Genomic DNA, 19,445 nt, shown 5'->3' with positions numbered 1-19,445 from the left:
TTTCTTGGTTTGTGATATGACTGAAAAGGTTTAAATAAAATATTCAAAAAATTAATTGCTCACCTACCAATTATAGGAACTGAATACTTTCAGATGCTTGTGTTGCAATTTGAGTCTCTGTCATGGTTATTGCACATCAAACACACCATGTTCTCAAACATAAACGTAATATGTGCGCTATGACAGTTTTGATAAATTTACAACATGATACAAACCTTTTTTCTTGCCTCAATGCGAATAGGCACTGGAAAATTTCAGCATTTTGAACCTGGTTTCATATTGGGATGTGGGAAAGAGCAAATAATAGTCTACCAGGCATTCACGGACAGCTGAACACTGTGTGTGTGTGTGTGTGTGTGTGTGTGTGTGCGTGCGTGCGTGCGTGCGTGCATGCCCGTGTGTGTGTGTGTGTGAGGGGGCGGTGATGATTCAGAAGTCAGATTTCTCACAGGAACAGCCACTTCACCAGAAGCAGAAGCACATTACAGTTGGCCAGTACGGAAAGATTTTCACTTATTTTCTCTTTGGTAGGGATCCGAGTGGTCCACAGAGAAGCATACAAACGTTAATAGTGGATCTTTTATTTTCTGACTTCCTTTTGAATCTGTCATTGTGAAAACTGTCACAATGTCTAGAGTTGCCAATCTGTCGAAACTGCGGCAAGAGAGGATGAGGGAGATCAACCTGCGGGTGAGTTGGCATTATGTTCGTCATCGAGTGTAACATTATAGACAATGAGAAAGAATAACATAGAATAACATGCAACGGCATCTGACTTCAGGTACTGCCTACCACATAGGGCTTTAATAGGACAGGTAACATAACCACCCTTTTTGTGTAAAATGGTGTGACTTGATTACTACTAAATTGTGCTATGTGTTGTCTGTATTTTTTGTCACTTCCCTCTTCTTACTCTGTCACTCCCTTTTTGTACTCTCAGCCACAAAAACATTTCCTGATTGTGACACATGGCCTGCTCTTTATGACAGGAACACAGGCCTCTTAGGCCATAGGCCCTAATATAGCTGCACTGGTTGTACATCACTTCTAATCCAGATATAGGGGATAAGTCTGTGTGTAGTTGAGAGTGTAGGTGGTGGTGTGTATGTATGTTTGCTTGTACACAGTGTGCTTGCTCACTGGATATTTGACTATAGCAACTGTTGCCATAGAAATGGCAGTGGGTGTGTGTGTGATATTACTGCTGTCTTTGAAAATGTTGAAGGCCTCATAAATGTGTAATAACAAATATACAATATAAAAAGGACTCAGGGCGAGATTTGCATGTACTTTTGCATCACTTTTAAAAAGGTCAAGATGTGAAACATTCTCATTTGCAAGGTCACACAAAAATAGGAGGAGACACAGTAAAACAGGTTGATAATGTCATCTACTGGATTTACTGAGATTATGCAATTTGCAGTTCTAATGAGTGATCATCTGCGCACAATCTCCACCCGTCACCTGCTGGACTCTTCCACTGGACCTGATCCTTCCCTCTGTCTTTCTTTCTCTATCCACTCCTTATCTTTTTTATTTCTCATGACTGTTTCACTGACTCCTATTTCATAAAAAGAATAATCCACAGATTTAGCATCGCCCTCCTGTAGCACCGTTGGAGTCACGATGGACAGTTTAAAAAAAAAAAGTATCAAAACTGATGCAGTAGAAGCAGATATCGGGCCCTATTTTAACTGCACAAGTGCAACGCCAAGTGCAACACCAAGTGCAGCATGGTAATTTTTGGGTGCACAGACAGTGTGGGCGTCTTCATGCACACCTGCATTTGTGGTTTATGAACATGCACCAGCGCAAAGTGCAAAAGGGCTGGGTGAGGTCAAATATAGATCAGTGGATGGGGTGATATATAAATACTCTATTCTCTATTCTATTCTCAGCCAATTAAATCATAGGTATCATAGCTCTGAAACAACTGTGCCAATCAGAGTTCAAGTATGATAACTGTTCAACAAACAGAAAGTACTTCTTCAGGAAACATTTGGGTGGTTCAGAACATTACAGCATGAACATATATCACCACAAATCTGCAGCCCCAGACAGATGGAAAAGTTTTCATCAGTTAGTTACGATAACAACAATTTAAATTGTTGCAGCTAATGTAGCTTGAAACTGTCATGAAGAGCAGCACGAGATGGACCCAAATGCAGGACACAGCAGATACTTAAGTATAATTCTTTAATCCAGATTATTGCAGGAAAAGCAGAACAGCACAAAACAGAGCAAAGGATCCAAAAGGCTGGAAGTGACACACGGGACTAACTGAACTGACGAGGAGATGAGGTACATGTGGGGAGATGGGTGGAGAAGCGCTGATTGGTTGGGGGGGAAAACACAGGGAGCAGTGCAGGGCTGACGAGGCTGATGCAGGGCAGGTGGGTAGATGAGCAAAGGCGGGAAAGTCAAAGGAACACAGGAAGAAAAAACACGAGAAAACCCAAAAACCCAGAAAACACAACCCTCACATACATTCCATCTAAGAATATACATGAATATTAACTTAAGTACACAACACTATAACCTGCAACCTCTTATCTGAAGCAAACAGAAAACCAAAAGCCCTCTTAATAACCGAGACCCAGTATAAACTGTGTGAGTACAGACCAGAATGAATCAAAGACAGACTAACTAATAAAAGGCAACTTAGGCAACAAAATAATATAATACCAGATAGTCTTTTAAAAATACAACTCCAATCAGCCTTCTCCAACACAGTCCAGTCTTCACATAACAAGGAGAAAAGGCTGAGGGTCTTTGGACTGGAGGAGAATGACAGTGAGAAGCAAAGCAGAGAGCTGGAGATGAGAGAGTGCGGCTGCAGAGAGGGACCGAGGAGCAGATTGTGAAAGAAAAAGTCCTTTCCCTTGACTGCCCCAGGGCCTCATTAATAACCGTTGTGTACGCACTAAATAGGGCTTGAAAGATATACACCACTTTCCACAAAAAAAGTTGGGATTTATAAAAACAAACTTGACAGGAAAATGTGTGCACTAGTACGGAAACTCTGACCCAGGCACATTTTGGAGACAGAGGAAATTGGCAACACTTGATGGCAAGGTAGTGAATAGAAGCCAGATTTTATGACGGTCCCTCTCATATATTTTGGCTTGGATCAAAACATTGTGTACTTCAAGAAAAATTGTGGCTTTTTGAAGTAAGTGTGCAAGTGTTACTCTTTTCCCAAAAGATACAAGCCAACCAAATATTAAAAAAGGAGACATATTGTGCCTTTTGTGATTTTCTGTCATTTACATACTGTTATTATGATGGATGGTCATGTTAAATATGGTCAAAGTTACAACAAAAAAAAAAAAAAAAATCTCAGGTGAACGTATGTAAAAATGCTCCTTGTATGACAAAAGCCCAGGTTTCAGTGTGCTCTGAATGCTTCATTTGCAATATTGTTTTAAAACCTCTCCTGACGAGATGACATCAGCTCATTGCGCAGGTCCGTAAACAGCCGTCTGTTCCATAATCTTTGTTGCAGAGGTTCTTTGCATCGTCGACATTGTAGACCTTCAGAATAAAAGTATTGACCTGGAAATGTGCAGAATATGCCCCATTTTACACCTGTGATTTATTACTACAATTTAAACGTTAAGCGTACGGCGCTGGCTCACCGTCACATTCCTAACCCTTAGAGTGCAGTGGAGAGGGTCGGTGGTGTTCACAATCTGTCACGATCAGTTGTGGAGTACAGCACTGCACTGTTGAAATGCCAAGGATAATGCCAGGATGTGTTAGGTGCCAGGATTCTGGAAAGTCTGGCTTGTGTTTTTTCATATTAACCATGAATATTCAGATTTCTTTTAGTCAGCATCATAGAAATCCCAGATTAAATATCTCTATGGAATTGGTGACCAGAGCGCTGGAAGATTTTTAATAAAATCTCATAATACTGCGCATATTTTACCAAGTACGATTTTAATTAGTTTTTAAAGTTGTTGTGCAAAATTGCTTCAGTGAGTACAGTACTGTGCCGTCTGCCTTCATCACCTCATCTGACATCTCTTCACCACCAGCACTCATATTGACAGTGTAAATTATTGAGTTATATACAGTGTTTTTGTTTTTGTTTTTTAGATAGCCTGTAGAGTTTATGCTGTCAGTCATGTATGAGTCCCTGTGCCTCCACCAATTCATTCTCTGACAGTATAGCAACTGTAGCAATGTGAAATAAAATAAATAAGATGAAAAAGCTTTGTGCGTGGGGGGACACTGTAGGTAACTGCCTAGTTTGTCTAAGATGGAAAAGAACACACTGAAATTTGCAAGCTCCCAAGTTTTTATTAATGCAATGTTTCCCTTGCAAGGTCTTCATCAGGGAAACATCCATGTGAACAATTTTGTTCTTTTTTGCTAGTGTGTCTATGAGACAGTATGGTCGCACCCCACCTCCCTCCCAACCACCCATACTGGTTATCCAGTTATTCATTTACCTACAGCTGATTTTCATGACATATTTCTCATATTTCCTCTATGTGTTTGCTTATTCTGTATTACTTTCTTCTCAATGTCAGTGCTACTGTATATGTGTGGCATTGTCAGTAATATGTTGGTCAGGGAGGCTAAACTTAAACTACCCAAGCCCCTTAGGAATCAATCTGGGTTACTGGACCACTTCAATCCTCATAGCAGCTTACAGCTGTCCTCAAAGTGGAACACCTAACATGTGACACATGACACATTAAAAAAAACCCACTACATTTAGAACAATAAATATTAGAGGGCCTAGGTATAAAATCAGTGACACTTTCAATAAAAGATAAGTTTTGGGGGATATGGAGAGAGAGTCCTAGAAGAGAATTCCAGAGAGAGAGAGAAAAAAATGAAGACGACCCTATCACACCAGGCTTGGTGCTTGGTTCTGGAGGGTGTCAGTAGAACAGAGGCTACAAGACAGAAAGCCATAGAATGTTTTTAGGACAGTAGTGATGTGGTCTCAGGTGCAGGATTGAGATTTCCAGATACACAGAAGTTTATGGAAGCCTATTGCAGAAGTCAAGTCTTGATGTGATGAGACAATAGCTCCAACACGTATAAGGTTGTAGGTGTAAGGGAAGGGGAGCACAGAGGAGCTATCTGTTCTGTGCTATGTTGTGTTTCTCTGCTGTTTATTATGAAATCTAGATTGAAATCATTCAAACAGATCGTTGAAGCCATTGCAGTATTTTTGACAGAAAGGAAGGATTAGAGATATTGGAAGTTATCAAAAACGTCTGGGTTGAAGCCCAGTTTCTAAAGGATAGTAGCAAGTTTGAGTGGCTGGTGGACAAAACCAGGGTCTGCATTTATCAAGCATCCCAGAGTAGGAAATTAGTCCTAAGAGTAATCAGAGTGATGCAACAGTGATGATTCTGCCAGAACCAGCCACTTTGGCAGTCATAGAAAGACCTTTGATTGTGCTTACTGCACATGATGATGGCCCCCAATAAGAGCAGACTAAAGCTTATTTGAACACAATCATGGTCCCTGGCTGGATATCAGGAACCATATCTCAACTTAACTAAAAGGTGAAATGTCATAAAGGTCTTTAATTTTGTTTGTTTTTTCAAATAGTGTGGCTATAATATTTGAGAGATGGTCATATTCGTAAGGATGCATTTCTCAAAACTGGATGACATTACAGCAATAAAAAGAGAATTAGCCCACATGTAGGGCACATAAGAATGGATAAGTTAACTAGGGGTGCAGTTAAAAGTGAGACTGGACAGTGGAAGATTGAATGCTCTTCATGGCGATGTATGCCTCAGCCAATAGGTTTTCAACATACTTGCTGCGTGTGCCTGTGCTAGCAGCTAGCAGCAATGCTATAGGGACTGTAAAAAGATGTGGTTGGCTGCAGATAATATAATTTCATGCAGTGAAATTAGTAAAATTAGTGCAACTGTTAGAACTACAACATGTGATCATAATTTCTGCTCTGTGGCTCTGTGTTAATTGGGAACGTTAAGAGGGGAAGAAGAGGTGGGAATGGCCAGATTTATTTAGAAAAATGACAGGATGGACTTGTTAGCTGTGACATTTTGGGAAGTGTTGGGGGTTTCAGGAGTTTGTTACAGTAAAAAAGTACCGGGATTATTGGAATCAGACTGTATGAGATTGGAGAGCTGACCTGAGTCAATCAGGATCAGGTACATAATCCAGATCAAAATGCTAATCCGTTCTTTAGTTTATTCTATTTATTTCTATCTATTTCAGCCTTTTTAGTGTTGCAAAGACACTCTCCTTTATTACAGCCATAAAGGATACATGCACCCACTGCTGGATCCAAATATACCTTTTCATTTACTATTTTACTTTTGCAAACTCTGCATATGTTTAATGCCAACTATTCTGCATTAGTCATGTGCCAGACACATGATCCTGTGATGACATGGTTAAAAATTTGAACCAAGTTTTGGAAACAACACTTAAGAACATATCTCCAATAAAAATTAAAGTAGTGTCTGGTAAATACAAAACTCCCTGGAAAAATAATGTCTTGATAAGGACAAAAATTAAATAAATAAATAAAGTCAGAGGGCTGAACCAAAGTGGCGAAAAAGAAGGATCTTGACAGCTACAAAGCACAACTGTGTAGCTACAATTCAGGGATCAGACAAGTTAGACAGTGGCATTTTAGAAACATGATGAACTCAGATTAGCATCTTCCTTCCATAACAGAATTATGAATATCAGATCGAATATTTCTACATTTACTTCAGATCATCCTTCCATTTCTCTTTTTATTGTCAGTGACTTTATTACAAACCACATTCTTGATTTTATGATTTTATGACAGAAGCATGGTTAGATCAAAATGGCTTCACTGTTTTAGAAATAGCACCATCAAATTAAAGGTTCTTCTATGCACCCAGGTTTGGAAAGGGAGTGGTGTTCCACTATCAGTATTTCCTTTGTAATGCAAGCAAAAGTTATTCAGGGTTTTTTTGGGGGTTTTTTTTTGGGTATTTCTGCTTTTATTAGACAGTGGGCAGAGCAAAGAGGCAGACAGGAAACAAGGAGAGAGAGATGAGTATAACATGCAACAAAAGGTCACAAGTGATGTTGTGGTTATGCGGCATGCACAGTAACCATTCAGCTACTGGAGTGCTCTGTCAGTCAGGGTTTTTGAATTATTTGAAGACCTTACCTTGAAAATGATATTCATACCCCCAGTTACATTTGTCATTCTATATCAACTTCCCAAACCATGGGTGTAGATTTGGGCATGGACAGAAGGGCAATGTACCTACCAATGTCAAGGTGTTGCTGAATTGCCTACCAATATTTTTACAGATCTTGCCAACTACTCATAATGGATCAGATAAGAGCTGTGCAAAGTTGCCTGGTTTGTGTGAAAAGTGGGTTATTATGATAAAGAGTGAAAGAGCGGGATACTCGACTTGATGATCTGACAAACCCCAAATTCAAGCTGGAACCTATTATGGATTGTTGACTAGCTGCAGCTGACAGTAGCAGTGGAATAGGTGATGAACGGTGGTGAATCTGAAGCAGTTTGTATTTATAGTTTAAATGTTGTTTCAAAAATGAAATATATGTTCACTGGACTGAATTAACATCAGCTGATGTTATCTTTGAATTTCAGTTGTCATTCAAGTGAATGGGAAGGCATGTCCAAACTTTTGACTGATGCTGTATGTATACATGATACTGTGCAAAGGTTTTTAGACACTAAAAGTAAAGTAAGGATGCTTTCAAAAATAATCCTGTGAAAATTTTTGTTACAAGTTGGCTCCTGCTTGCAACAAAAGGAGGAAACTCACACAAACATCACCTAGGGGGGTTTTATTCAGCCAAACTATAGATTAACTTAATCAAGCAAACATGGAAATCAGTTATCAGTTGTGCCAGGAGTGTGTGGATGAGTGTATCATATGGTGTGTGTGTAAAAGTAGAAATCTAAAAAAAAAATAAGGAAAAAAGTGGCGAGTTGGAGGGTCCCCAGGTTGTGGCATGGGGATAGAGAGAGAGCCAGAGCAGTTCCAGCAGCCATCTTAAATACAGGTAAGCCAGGCTGTACAGGTGTACCACATCTCCTCTGACGACCCTGCCCTTCACTCCACCTCCAAGCACCCTGGAACATAAGCCAACATAGGTAACAGACACACAGACCAAAACAAAGGGTAACCCCAGGGTCGTAACAATCGACTCCATACAAAGTTTAGGAAACCTAAATGACATCAACATTGTTGTGAGCATGCTTTACCTTACAGCAGCAGTTCTCCTTAGTACACCTGCACACAGTTTTTCCACGTACTTGGCTGTTAGGTTGTTCCTGCATCTTGGAGAAGTTACAACAGTTCTTCTAGTCTAGTCTAACTAGTCTGATATCATACTAGTTAACCAGCAACAACAAACAAGATAACAAACAGCCACAAATGCAGTGGGACTTTATGACATGGATACTTCATCTCCATGAAAGAAAGAAGACATCAGATAATGAGAGTCAGAAACACCCCTCTCTCTCTCTGTCTCTTTGGTCATTAATTTCTTCTTTGATGGTTAAATCAATATCCCTCTGTGGCTGTTGTGTGAATTTATCTCTTTAACAAGAATGCAGCAAAGAGATCATATGTGCTGTAGGTAGTCTGCCTGGACGCTGAAGCTGTTGAAGAGTTACAGTGAGCTGTCTGGACTAATAGAAAGAGTCTGATTCATTTGAAATTGATCCAGTTTTTAATTGAGTGGTTGTTCAGTCACCTGTTGATGTGATTTGTGAATAAGTGTGCAGGAGGTCTGGCTGCTTGCTTGTGAGAATTTCTTCATTCTTGTTTGTTAAACTGAGCCGTATATTAGTAATATTAACTGGAATCAAGACTTTAAATACTAAAAAAGGTAACAATAAACAGTGTTAACGTGTCAGCTTTACAGGCTATTTTTTGTATGTCATGCATATAGATAAGAGTGTGTAAGTCAAGTATTTGATGCATGCATTAATACTTTTTGAAGTGAACCTACACTTTTAGACCGTCGTTTTACAAAATAAAACGATGGTCGTACACATGAGAACGCAAAAAAGACTACGAACGCTCAAACAAGCATGCTGGACCAGTAGGTAGCCATAAAGTCTACAACAATGATCTGTCAAACACCAGAGAAAAACATTCGGAGCATGTGTAGTGAGCTTATTTTCCTTTGGCAGTAGTCTTACGGGCTCCGTTTTACGTGTCTACACAGATACACAGAAACTGGAGTCTGTACTTTAATCTGTACTTTAGAGGGCATTTTTTTTTAAAAAAAATCAATTTTACTGACCCTTGTGTGTGGATGAGAGGCCAAAACGTAGGGGAAAATGTCCATTTTGCACAATATACGCATTAGTGTGGGCCTCAGTCTGCACACCTTTTCATAACAGGGGCTCTAGCTGTGTTCAAAGTTAACCAGTCACATTTAAAATCATGCCTGTGGGTAAAGAACATACACCTGCCATCAATGAAAGTGATTCTGATTAAAACCAGGTTAAAGTCAGCTGGTGCTACAGGATTTGCTTGAATGTTTGGAGTTGCATCCTACTGCGAGAGCCATGGTCTGTAAATAGTTACCAAAGAAACTACGAGATCTAATTGTTTACTGTTGAATTGTTGGAGAGGGATATAAAAGAAGGTATCGGATATACCATGGAGCACTGTTAAAATCATGATCAACAAGTGGAGAATATGTGGTACCACAGAGACGTTGCAAAGATCATTACAACCCTCCAAAGTTGATGAGAGGAGGAAGAGAAAAGTGATCAGGGAGGCTACTGTTATGGAATTTTTTTGGAAGTCTAGATGTGCAAAGTTAAGAGAGACTTATTCACAAAGACTTGCTGCTGTAATAAATGCAAAAAGTGGTTCCACAAAGTATTATTTGGGTAGGGTGTGCAGAGTTATGCAGTCAGGGTGTTCTAGTTTTTGTTTTTGTTTGTTTTTTTTTATTTAAAATGTTCCTAATAAACTATTAGAGACAAAATTCATCTCCACCTGCCCTCAACAGGCACCGATATATCCACAAACACAGAAACTTTAGAAACAGCTGTAAAACCTGTTTAGACTGTTTTTCTCCAGTCGAAGTTACCAATCAGTTGTGTCACTTTCTACGTAACAATATTTTATTGGAGGACAAAGACAGCACTGATGAAAGTTACAAATGACCTCCTAACTGCATCGGACAAAGGACTTCTCTCTGTACTTCTTATTCAATCTTGGTGCTGCATTTTACACCACTGAACATTACATGCTATTACAGAGACTGAAACATTTAATTGGCATTAAAGGAACAGCATTAAGCTGCTTTATGTCCTATTTATCAGATCAATTTTAAGTTTGTACACATTAACGATGAATCCTCCATGCACGCAAAAGTTTGACACAGAGCTCCACATGGTTCTATTCTTGGACCAATACTATTCACCTTGTATATGCTTCCTTTAGGAAATATTATTAGGAAACACTCCATAAATTTTCATTGTTATGCAGATGATACCCAAATATATTTATCAGTGAAGCCAGATGAAACCAATCAGTTAACTAAACTCCAAGCATACCTTAAGGATATAAAGACCTGGATGACCTGCAATTTTCTGCTACCAAATTCAGACAAAACTGAAGTTCTTATGCTTGGCTCTAAATACCTTAGAAACACATTCTCTAATGATACAGCTGCTCTAGATGGCATTACCCTGGCCTCCAGGTCCACTGTAAGGAATCCAGGAGTTATCTTTGATCAGGATATGGTCTTTAACTTGCACATAAAACAAATTTCAAGGACTGCCTTTTTTCACTTACGTAATATCACAAAAATCAGACACATCTTGTCTCAAAAAGATGCAGAAAAACTAGTCCACGCATTTGTTACTTCTAGACTGGATTATTCCTTATTATCAGGCTGCTCTAACAAGTCTCTAAAGACTCTCCACCTGGTCCAGAATCAGCTGCACGTGTACTGACAAAAACTATATTGCTCCCATTTTAGCTTCTTTGTATTGGCTCCCTGTGAAATCTAGAATACATTTTTCCTTCTCCTACAAAGTCCTTAATGGTCAGGTACCATCATGTCTTAAAGAGCTCATGGCAACTTATTACCCCATTAGAACACTGCGCTCCCAGAATGCAGTCTTACTTGTAGTTCCCAGAGTCTCCAAAAGTAGAATAGGATATGGAGCCTTCAGCTATCAGGCTCCTCTCCTGTGGAACCATCTTCCAGTTTCTGTCCAGGAGGCAGACACCCTCTTTATGTTTAAGAGTAGGCTTAAAACTTTCCTTTTTGATAAAGCTTATAGTTAGGGCCAGCCCAGGCTTGCCATGGACCAGCCCCTAGTTATGTTGCTATATGTTGTTATTGTTATTATTGTTGTGCTTCTCTGTGTCTCTCGCTCTCCCCTCTCTCCCTCCTTCTTCCTCCCTTAATCCAACTGGTCAAGGTAGATGGCCGCCCACCTACAGCCCAGTTCTGCTTGAAGTTCCTTCCTGTTAAAGGGGACTTTTTCTTTGCTGCTGTCACCAAGTGCTTGCTCATGGAGGAATGTTGGTCTCTGTAAATTAAAGGCTACGGTCTAGACCTGCTCTATGTGAAAAGTGCTCTGAGATAACTTCTGTTGTGATTTGGCACTATATAAATGAAATTGACTTGACTTGAATGTCCTACAACAGCAAAATGTGTTGTGTTGAGTGTCTTATGAGTGTAGGTACAGGCTTGTACTTACTAATTTTTCTTTTTTGTTTTGCTGTACAGTGCCTTTTGGATTAAGTACTGTGGGTGTCTAAGCCCTTTAAGAGGGATCTTTTTTTTTCTCTTGCTCAACTCCAGCAATGACTCCACTCGATGAGTACCAGATTGCCTACATACCACTAAAGACACATGTGGGTCACTCTTTGTGACTCGTTAGTCACTGGAGGGGCAGAAAACAGCACCATCTGTTGTGTGCAGTCAGTGCCACAGGTCAAAAAATATACCCAAGCCCTACTGTGTTTATGTGGGAAATTTCAGATTAGTGGGCCTCAGTGCTCCTATGCATCATTGCCTCGTTTGTCCTTCATCTTTGGTGGCGTCTCATGTTTTATTCCTTAAATGCATTATGGTGCAAATGCTGTTGTGTCTCATCAGATACAATATAATGTGGACATCATATTCACCAACATTTTAATTGTTTATTCATATCATCATTGTATTAATTGATGAATAAATACAAATCTGTGGTGATGTGTGTTCACATCATGGCACTCTGCATCTTGAAGACTGAAATATGATCTCCTGAAGAAGTGTCTATCTATTTGTTGAGCTATTGTTGTCATGCTTCACTGTGATTGACTCAGCTGTTTCAGAGTTATGAGACCAGTGATGTGACTAGCTAAAAGTGTATTTATCATCCACCACATCTCTAGATCTATATTCCACTTCACCCAGCTCTTTAGCACTTGCTGCTAAACATGCATGGACCTGGAGACACCCAGTCTGTGCAGCCAACACCTACTACTACAGTTGTCATTGCACTTGCAAGATTCAAATAGTTGTCACCATCTTTGATATATGTACAATTACCATAGTTACAAGTGTTGTTATCTTCTATCGTGAAATTAGTGGAAAAGACACTTTTTACCATTTTATGCCAGACTGTAATACTGTACAATAGACTTATTGTCCTCAGTAAGCATAATTTTTAGTCCGAAACTAACAGAAAACTTTAAGTCACTGTTGTCCTTGTATGGTCTTTCAGAAGAAATGCTGGTTATTAGTGCAACAGATCAAGCTGCTAAATGAACTCCTAAAGAAGAAATATTTTTGGGCAGTATGATGTTTTCTCTTAGAAAACTTCAGCTTCATCTGATGCGGTTTGTGACATTCACAAATATACAGGAAGTCATTTTCACATTTTGTTTCTGTTTCTTTTCCAGAATAAAGAGAGAGAGCGCATGAGGGAGCGAGAGAAGGCAGCAAGGGAGAGGGAGGCACGTTACAGCAATGGTCACCTCTTCACCTCACTGACGGTGTCAGGAACCACGCTCTGTTCAGCATGCTGCAAGAGCATTACTGCCAAGGAGGCACTCAGCTGCCCTAGTAAGTAACACAGTTACTACTATACTTGAGTGCAATGAGTGTACCTTACTTTGTCAGACACATCACGTGAATCAGCATGCACATAATCACAGTGTTTGTGTGTACAAGAACAGCTGTGTACAGATCGGTGAAAGTGTGACCAATCAGCTCTCATTTTAAAATTTCACACTGAGCAGGATCATATTTTGAGCAGGAAAGTCGATCTGTTGATATTCTACATCCAGTTCTTGCTTCAGAAAGTTGACGAAACAACTTGAATAGTGGCTAATATATAGATAATATAATAATGATAGATATACTTATCATTTGTGCTAAAAAAAAAATAAATAAACAGAAAATTATGGATTATGGAAGTAATATTTATTTACCATATTCAGTAGTTAAGAAGACTTAGGTATTTGTTTGCTAAAACAAAATATTCAAAGTAAAATATGGCTCTGTTTAACATATCTTGTGGCTACCAAAATAAGTAGTATTATAGATTTGAATATGTAACAGAGTGGTGCATCTGACACATCCTCTCCCAGCCTCCAGACTGTGGTCAGGAAGCACAGGGGAGACTGATTTACAGATCCAGGGCAATCTTTTTGAAGAGCTGTGGCATTTATTATCTGATAAACTGTAGCTCAAACTGAACATTCACTGCAGTACTTCTTGCTAACCTGACTGCTCAGACAGCACACCTGGTTGTGCTGAGCACAGCTTCACAGCATCTCTCTGCCTGTCTCTCCTGCACACTCACCTCCCACACTGCGCTACTCTGTAATTAGGGACAGAGCCCAAAAGGTAGAGGACTAATGTAAAACAGTCTAAGGGCGAGGAACCTATTGTTTTTCGTGCGTTTGTTTCTTTCTTTCTTTATTATTACGCCACTTAAACCCTAAATTTGACCCCCTAAACATGCTCAAAAACTCACCAAATTTGGCACACACATCAGGTCTGGTGAAAAATTTGATAAAATGTAAAAATTAACCCCTAAATTGCCAAAATGTGCTCTCTAGCGCCACCCATGTAACTAAAATAGCCGCCATGGTCCGTAGGAATGTCATGAAGAGATCAAACCAAAACTCAATTATTTGTCTCATCAAGACCTACAAATCATACACTGACACCCCTGACCTAAATCCTATAGGAAGTCAATCAGCTGTTACAAGTACTGTAGTTTATTCCTACAGTGATAAGACACAGAAGTAAAGTGATAAAAGTAAATTATAAAAACCAAAAATGAGATTCAAACAACCAATTTATGCAAATGAGATTAAAGAATCTGATGTCTTGGTCTGTCATTATCTCAAACATTGTGAAATAAAATATAATAATAATAATAATAATAATAATAATAATAATAATAATAATAATAATAATAATAATTCAGTGTTGTTGTTGAAACTTGAATATAAGTTCACCTCCAGTGGCAGATTTTTCTGAGTGACTTGTAATGTGGGTGAAAGGTCAGAAACATGTCTTTTAAATCTGTTGGAACAATGACATGGAAAATGCTAACACCAACATACTGTATTAGCCTGTTTGGGAACCAATGTGGACAGAAAAACATAAAACCATCATGAGAGAAAGACCCAATAAAAGCTCATGAAATGGGCTGTTGTAACATCAGTTACAGGTCTGGACTGGTATTGTCTTTACTCCCAGTTTTCAACCAATATTAGTTTAAATTTTGGCTAATTTACACCATTAAATGTATGCTGAGTTCTCTATTAGCAGTTCCTGTTTGTTGTATGTATGTTTACATGTAGCTGCTTCCTATGAGGACTTAATGTTGATCTTCACAGATAACACTGTGTTTCTTCCCAGCATGAATAACAGAAGTCATTTGACAGCCAGTTTATACTTATACTACAATGTTAGTCTGAATGATTGTGGTTTCTTTTATTTGTAATCACCATTATTGAACTTTTTGCACAGTTTCACATTTGCTTCCAGTAATTTATTGGAAGTGTGTTTAACTGGCTGCAGAGTTGTGCACCTACACACATAGTGAGGGCAGAAAAAGTCACACTGAATAATAACAATCAAGTGTTTATGTTTGAAACATGTCTTGATATTCATGATTAGGCTTTGTCCAGCTGGATATTCATGTCTATTACAGACCACATCCTGTCTTTTCTTCATGGTTAAAATGGCGTCAGGAACCATGAGTTGACTTACAGAGGAGCACAGAGAATATTTGATTCCCCACCTCCTCCTGTGATGTTCATCCTGTCTGAATGGAACTTTACTCTTGTTTAAATCATAACATCATATTTGACAGCAGAGCTTCTACTTTCTAACATTCACAGTGTAAAGTCATACAGTTGTTTTTTTTTTGTTTTTTTTTATTTTTTTATTTGTATTTTCATCAGGTATTTGTGAGGTTTAATTTAGTAGTTTCCAATCAGCCTGACCTGCATGTCTTTGTGTTGTGGGAGGAAACCCGAGAGCCGGGAGAAAACCCACGCAGACACGAGGAGAACATGCAAACTCCACACAGAAACAAGCAGAAACAGGCAGGCGGAGGTGTTTCTGTGAGGCTGCAGTGCTGAACACTGAGCCCGCGTGCCGCCCTGGAGAGGGAAGGAAGGAGGTTAGGAGAGGTGGAGGAGGGGTGGGGGAGAGGGAAGAGAGGTAGAGGGGGACAGGAGAGAGGGTAGGGGTGAGGAGAGAGGTTGGCGGAGAGGGCGGAAAGCTAGAACGGAGTGGGAAGAGGAGTCAGGGGTTAAGGAGGATGGGGGTGAGAAAGATGGAGGAGAGGAGGGAGGATGGAGAGAGGGAGGAAGGGTGGAGAGGAGAAGGGGTTCCTCCACCTTTTTGTTGCTGTCGCTTTTTTTCTTGCGCAACCAGCTCCAAAAACCTGTTTTCTTCTCCTTGTTTTCTCTCTCTTTCTGTGCCATCTTCTCCTCTTTTTCTTGTTTCTTTTTTTCCATTTTCTCCTCTTTTTGTTTCCTCTTCTCTTCTTTTGCTCTTTGTTTATTTTCCTCCTTCTCCCGTTTTTGTCTTGCTTTCTTTTGTTTCTTGCCCTCACTTTCTTCTTGTCTCTCTTCTGTCTTCCCCTCATTTTCTTGTGGTCTCTCATCTGTGTTCCCCTCATTTTCTTCCTGTTTCTCTTCTGTCTTCCCCTCATTTTCTTGTGGTCTCTCATCTGTGTTCCCCTCATTTTCTTCTTGTTTCTCTTCTTTCTTCCCCTCGTTTTCATGTTGTTTCTCTTCCATCTTCTGGCTGTGCAGAAGTGCCTCCTCTCTCCGCTGGGCAGAAGCTAACAGTGCAGCTTTTTCTGCCTCACATCTGGCTGTGATCTTCATACACTCCTCCTTCCAGAAGCGTTCGATGGTTTCAGCCTGCATGGTCTTATTTTGGAGACTCTCTCTGAGGGAGGAGATGACAGAATCTCTCTCAGAGATGTCCTCTCTGCTCTTCTGGAGTAGAGAGGACATCTCTGTGAGTTGCCTCTCCTTGGCCTCCAGACGCTCCTCCAGCCTTATTATGGCTTCATCACTGTCGTGAAACCTGTGGTTTGCTTTTTGAGACCAGTCGTGCCATTCTGCAATCTGCCCGTAGGCAATGTTGAGGCAACTTTGCAGGTACCCACAGTCGCGGCAGTGACCAGCCAGTGGTCTCAGTTGGTTCGGACCCTGATCTGGTCGCTGGTTAGGACGCTGATCTGGTCGCTGGTTAGGACGCTGATCTGGTCGCTGGTTAGGACGCTGATCTTGGCGCTGATCTTGACGCTGATGTGGTGCAGCGTCAGCAAATCTGCCCTGACGTCTTCGGTTATTTCCTCTGTTCATCGTTTTAACAAAAACAATGTCCAGAGGTAGTAAAAAATAAGATGTCTGTCGTAGACTGTAGTGGTAGACAGTAGTTCTTCGACAGAATGTCACTCTGGAACACGATACTTGTGTGCAGATGTGAGATGAGATGAGATGAGATGAGATGGTCTCAGCCTTATTAATAAACTTCCAGACTTGCATCATAAAGCCGTTTGCCTTTGATGTGTGACAGATTAACAAAGGTCACATGTCTGATGACATCCGGAACTGATGACATCATGAGCTAAACCTTGGAGGAGGTCATGTGACCTGACAGCAGATATCAGATTAAAAAATAAAAGTTGGATAAAAAAATAAAAGTTGGATTAAAAAATAAAAGTTGGATTAAAAAATAAAAGTTGGATTAAAAAATAAAAGATATCATGTTAAAAACAGATATCAGATTTAAAAAGATTGAAATCTTTGGAGCAAAGTTACATTGATGTTGACATTATTTAAATGACTGACTAATGATCACTAAACCAGCTGATTTCTACTTTGTTTTGGAAGCTGATTTATCAAACACCTTTAAGTTGAACTTGCTTTGTGATACAGACCCCTGAATAATTGACCTAGTTAAAGGCTGCTGTCAGTGTTGGAGGGATATTAAAAACAAAAAAAAACTCAGTCAGTGGTCATCATAATGCAAAAATGAGTGCAACAATTTCTGTTCGAGGCCTCATTGTCACATCAGCTTGACAATATTTACTACAATATTTGCATTGCTTGTAGAGGTGTAACGCATCGTAATTGATCCATGATCCGTACGGATCGCCCCCCGCGGCTCGGCAAACATGTGAACCGCGGATTAATTGCAAAATGTAATGTCTCATTTAAGACAACGTAAACAAACTGCTGTAAGTAAAAGTCATGGACAAACAGCGTGTCGCTAACAGGGATTTTGAAGAGCAACAACCAAACCAGCATCTAACGGGTCCATAGTGACATCTGGTATGTTTACCTGCTGTTTAGTGTGCTGCAGCTGAGCAGCTGCTAACTGATGTTAGCAGTGCACATTTCCCCAGTGAATGTTTGTTTAGTGGCTCGTTCAACAAGCTGCAGGACACGACGTGTGTTCATGTTTGTGGACACAGAATGTTGTTTCACTACCATGTTTAAAAGAGGAAGGTATCAGGCCTCATATTGCAATTTAATTTAACAATTGAACATTGAGTATTTTATATATTTTAAGATTTTATTTAAACATTAGACATCATGAATGCTGTTTTCATGTAAGACCATGGGCTTAAGTTCCTTGCTGTAAGTGTTTGACAGAATATATGGAAAACAAAGTTTTTTTTTTTGTTTTTTTGGCTGATCCATAAAATGATCCGATCCGTGACTCAAATCCGTGATACGATCTGAACCGTGAGTTTCACCCCTAACTGCATGTATGTCAGAAAGATTAGTGTCAGCCTAAAAAAACTGTTTAGCATGAATAGTGTGGTGTGTAGATTTCATTTAGACCCCCATGACTGCCTGTGGTTGCAGAGAGAAATGAATTTGGTGCTAATTACACTGTGAATAATAATCACTGAAATGTTATTAACACAACAAAACTTGTAAAAAAAGTTAACTGATCCCTCCCACCCCACGCTGCCACCAATCAGAAACCAGCTCACATAAAAATGATGTCTGACTAAATGAATTAAAGGTTCCATGTGGAATTTTTTTTGTAAACAAACAAAGCTTCTGTTTGCATTCAGTGTTCAGTTTCTCATCACAACACATTGATAACACTGAGTAACTAACAGCCACTAACAAACATGTTACATTACTTACATCCATGTTCACTAGCTGCAGTCTTCTTCTTCTTTATCTTTGCTCACACATTTTTGCATTACTTGGTGTGTTACCACCAAATATTTTAATGTTTGTTTACATTTTGACAAACAGTCTCCATTAAAAGTCTGCTGAATTAGCTTTTAGCAAGTCCTCTGTGTAATGTAGCCATGGATGTCCAGACAGCTATCACTGGATTACTTTCATACTGAAGAAACCTTTAAAATGTGACGATTCTCAGGCAAGTTCTGCAGCCTCTTTTTTCTATGTTTTCAAAACATTTTCAAAACATTAAACACATATTCTTAAAATCACTTTGGCACATTTTGAACAGAATTTTCGCTGATAGCAACATCCTCAAAACATTCTCACAATGTAAACCTTGGTAAACATGCAACATTGCAGGAACGTTTGATAAAATTATGAAGAGCAGTGAAGCATTCTTTCAAATGCAATGTTTTCCCAAAATCACAAAATTCAAATAAGTCCTTTCGAATGCAAATAAGGATCAATATTTTACATTTAGGGAAAATGCAAAAAGGACTACTGTGTTTTTTTTGTGTTTGTTTCTTTCTTTCTTTCTTTTTTTATTGTTACGGGATATCACACCTAAATTTGACCCCCTAAACATGCTCAAAAACTCACCAAATTTGGCACACACATCAGGTCTGGTGAAAATTTGATAAAATGTAAAAATTAACCCCTAAAGTGCCAAAATATGCTCTCTATGTAAATAAAATGGCCGCCACGGCCTGTAGGAATGTTGTAGAGAGATCGAACCAAAACTCAATTATTCGTCTC

The 19,445-nt window shown here is 39.4% G+C and overlaps 1 protein-coding gene across 2 annotated transcripts in view; it reads left to right on the top strand.

Moving 5' to 3' along the window:
* Positions 1-451: 451 nt before the first annotated feature.
* The window catches only part of arhgef1a (Rho guanine nucleotide exchange factor (GEF) 1a), a 51,934-nt gene continuing 32,940 nt past the window's right edge, over positions 452-19,445 (top strand). Inside the window, exons 1-2 of one of the 2 annotated variants that reach the window (XM_044336302.1) lie at positions 452-690; positions 12,897-13,059. In XM_044336302.1, coding sequence (XP_044192237.1) covers positions 628-690; positions 12,897-13,059 — 226 coding nt within the window. In that variant the 5' untranslated portion in view covers positions 452-627. The remainder of the gene's footprint in view (positions 691-12,896; positions 13,060-19,445) is intronic. The other variant, XM_044336303.1, reaches the window with a different exon arrangement.

This window comes from Thunnus albacares, chromosome 19, assembly GCF_914725855.1.
Source record: "Thunnus albacares chromosome 19, fThuAlb1.1, whole genome shotgun sequence".
NCBI classification, from domain to species: Eukaryota; Metazoa; Chordata; class Actinopteri; order Scombriformes; family Scombridae; genus Thunnus; species Thunnus albacares.
The sequence above is the reverse complement of the archived record's forward strand: the minus strand, read 5'-3'. Positions and strand labels throughout refer to the sequence as shown.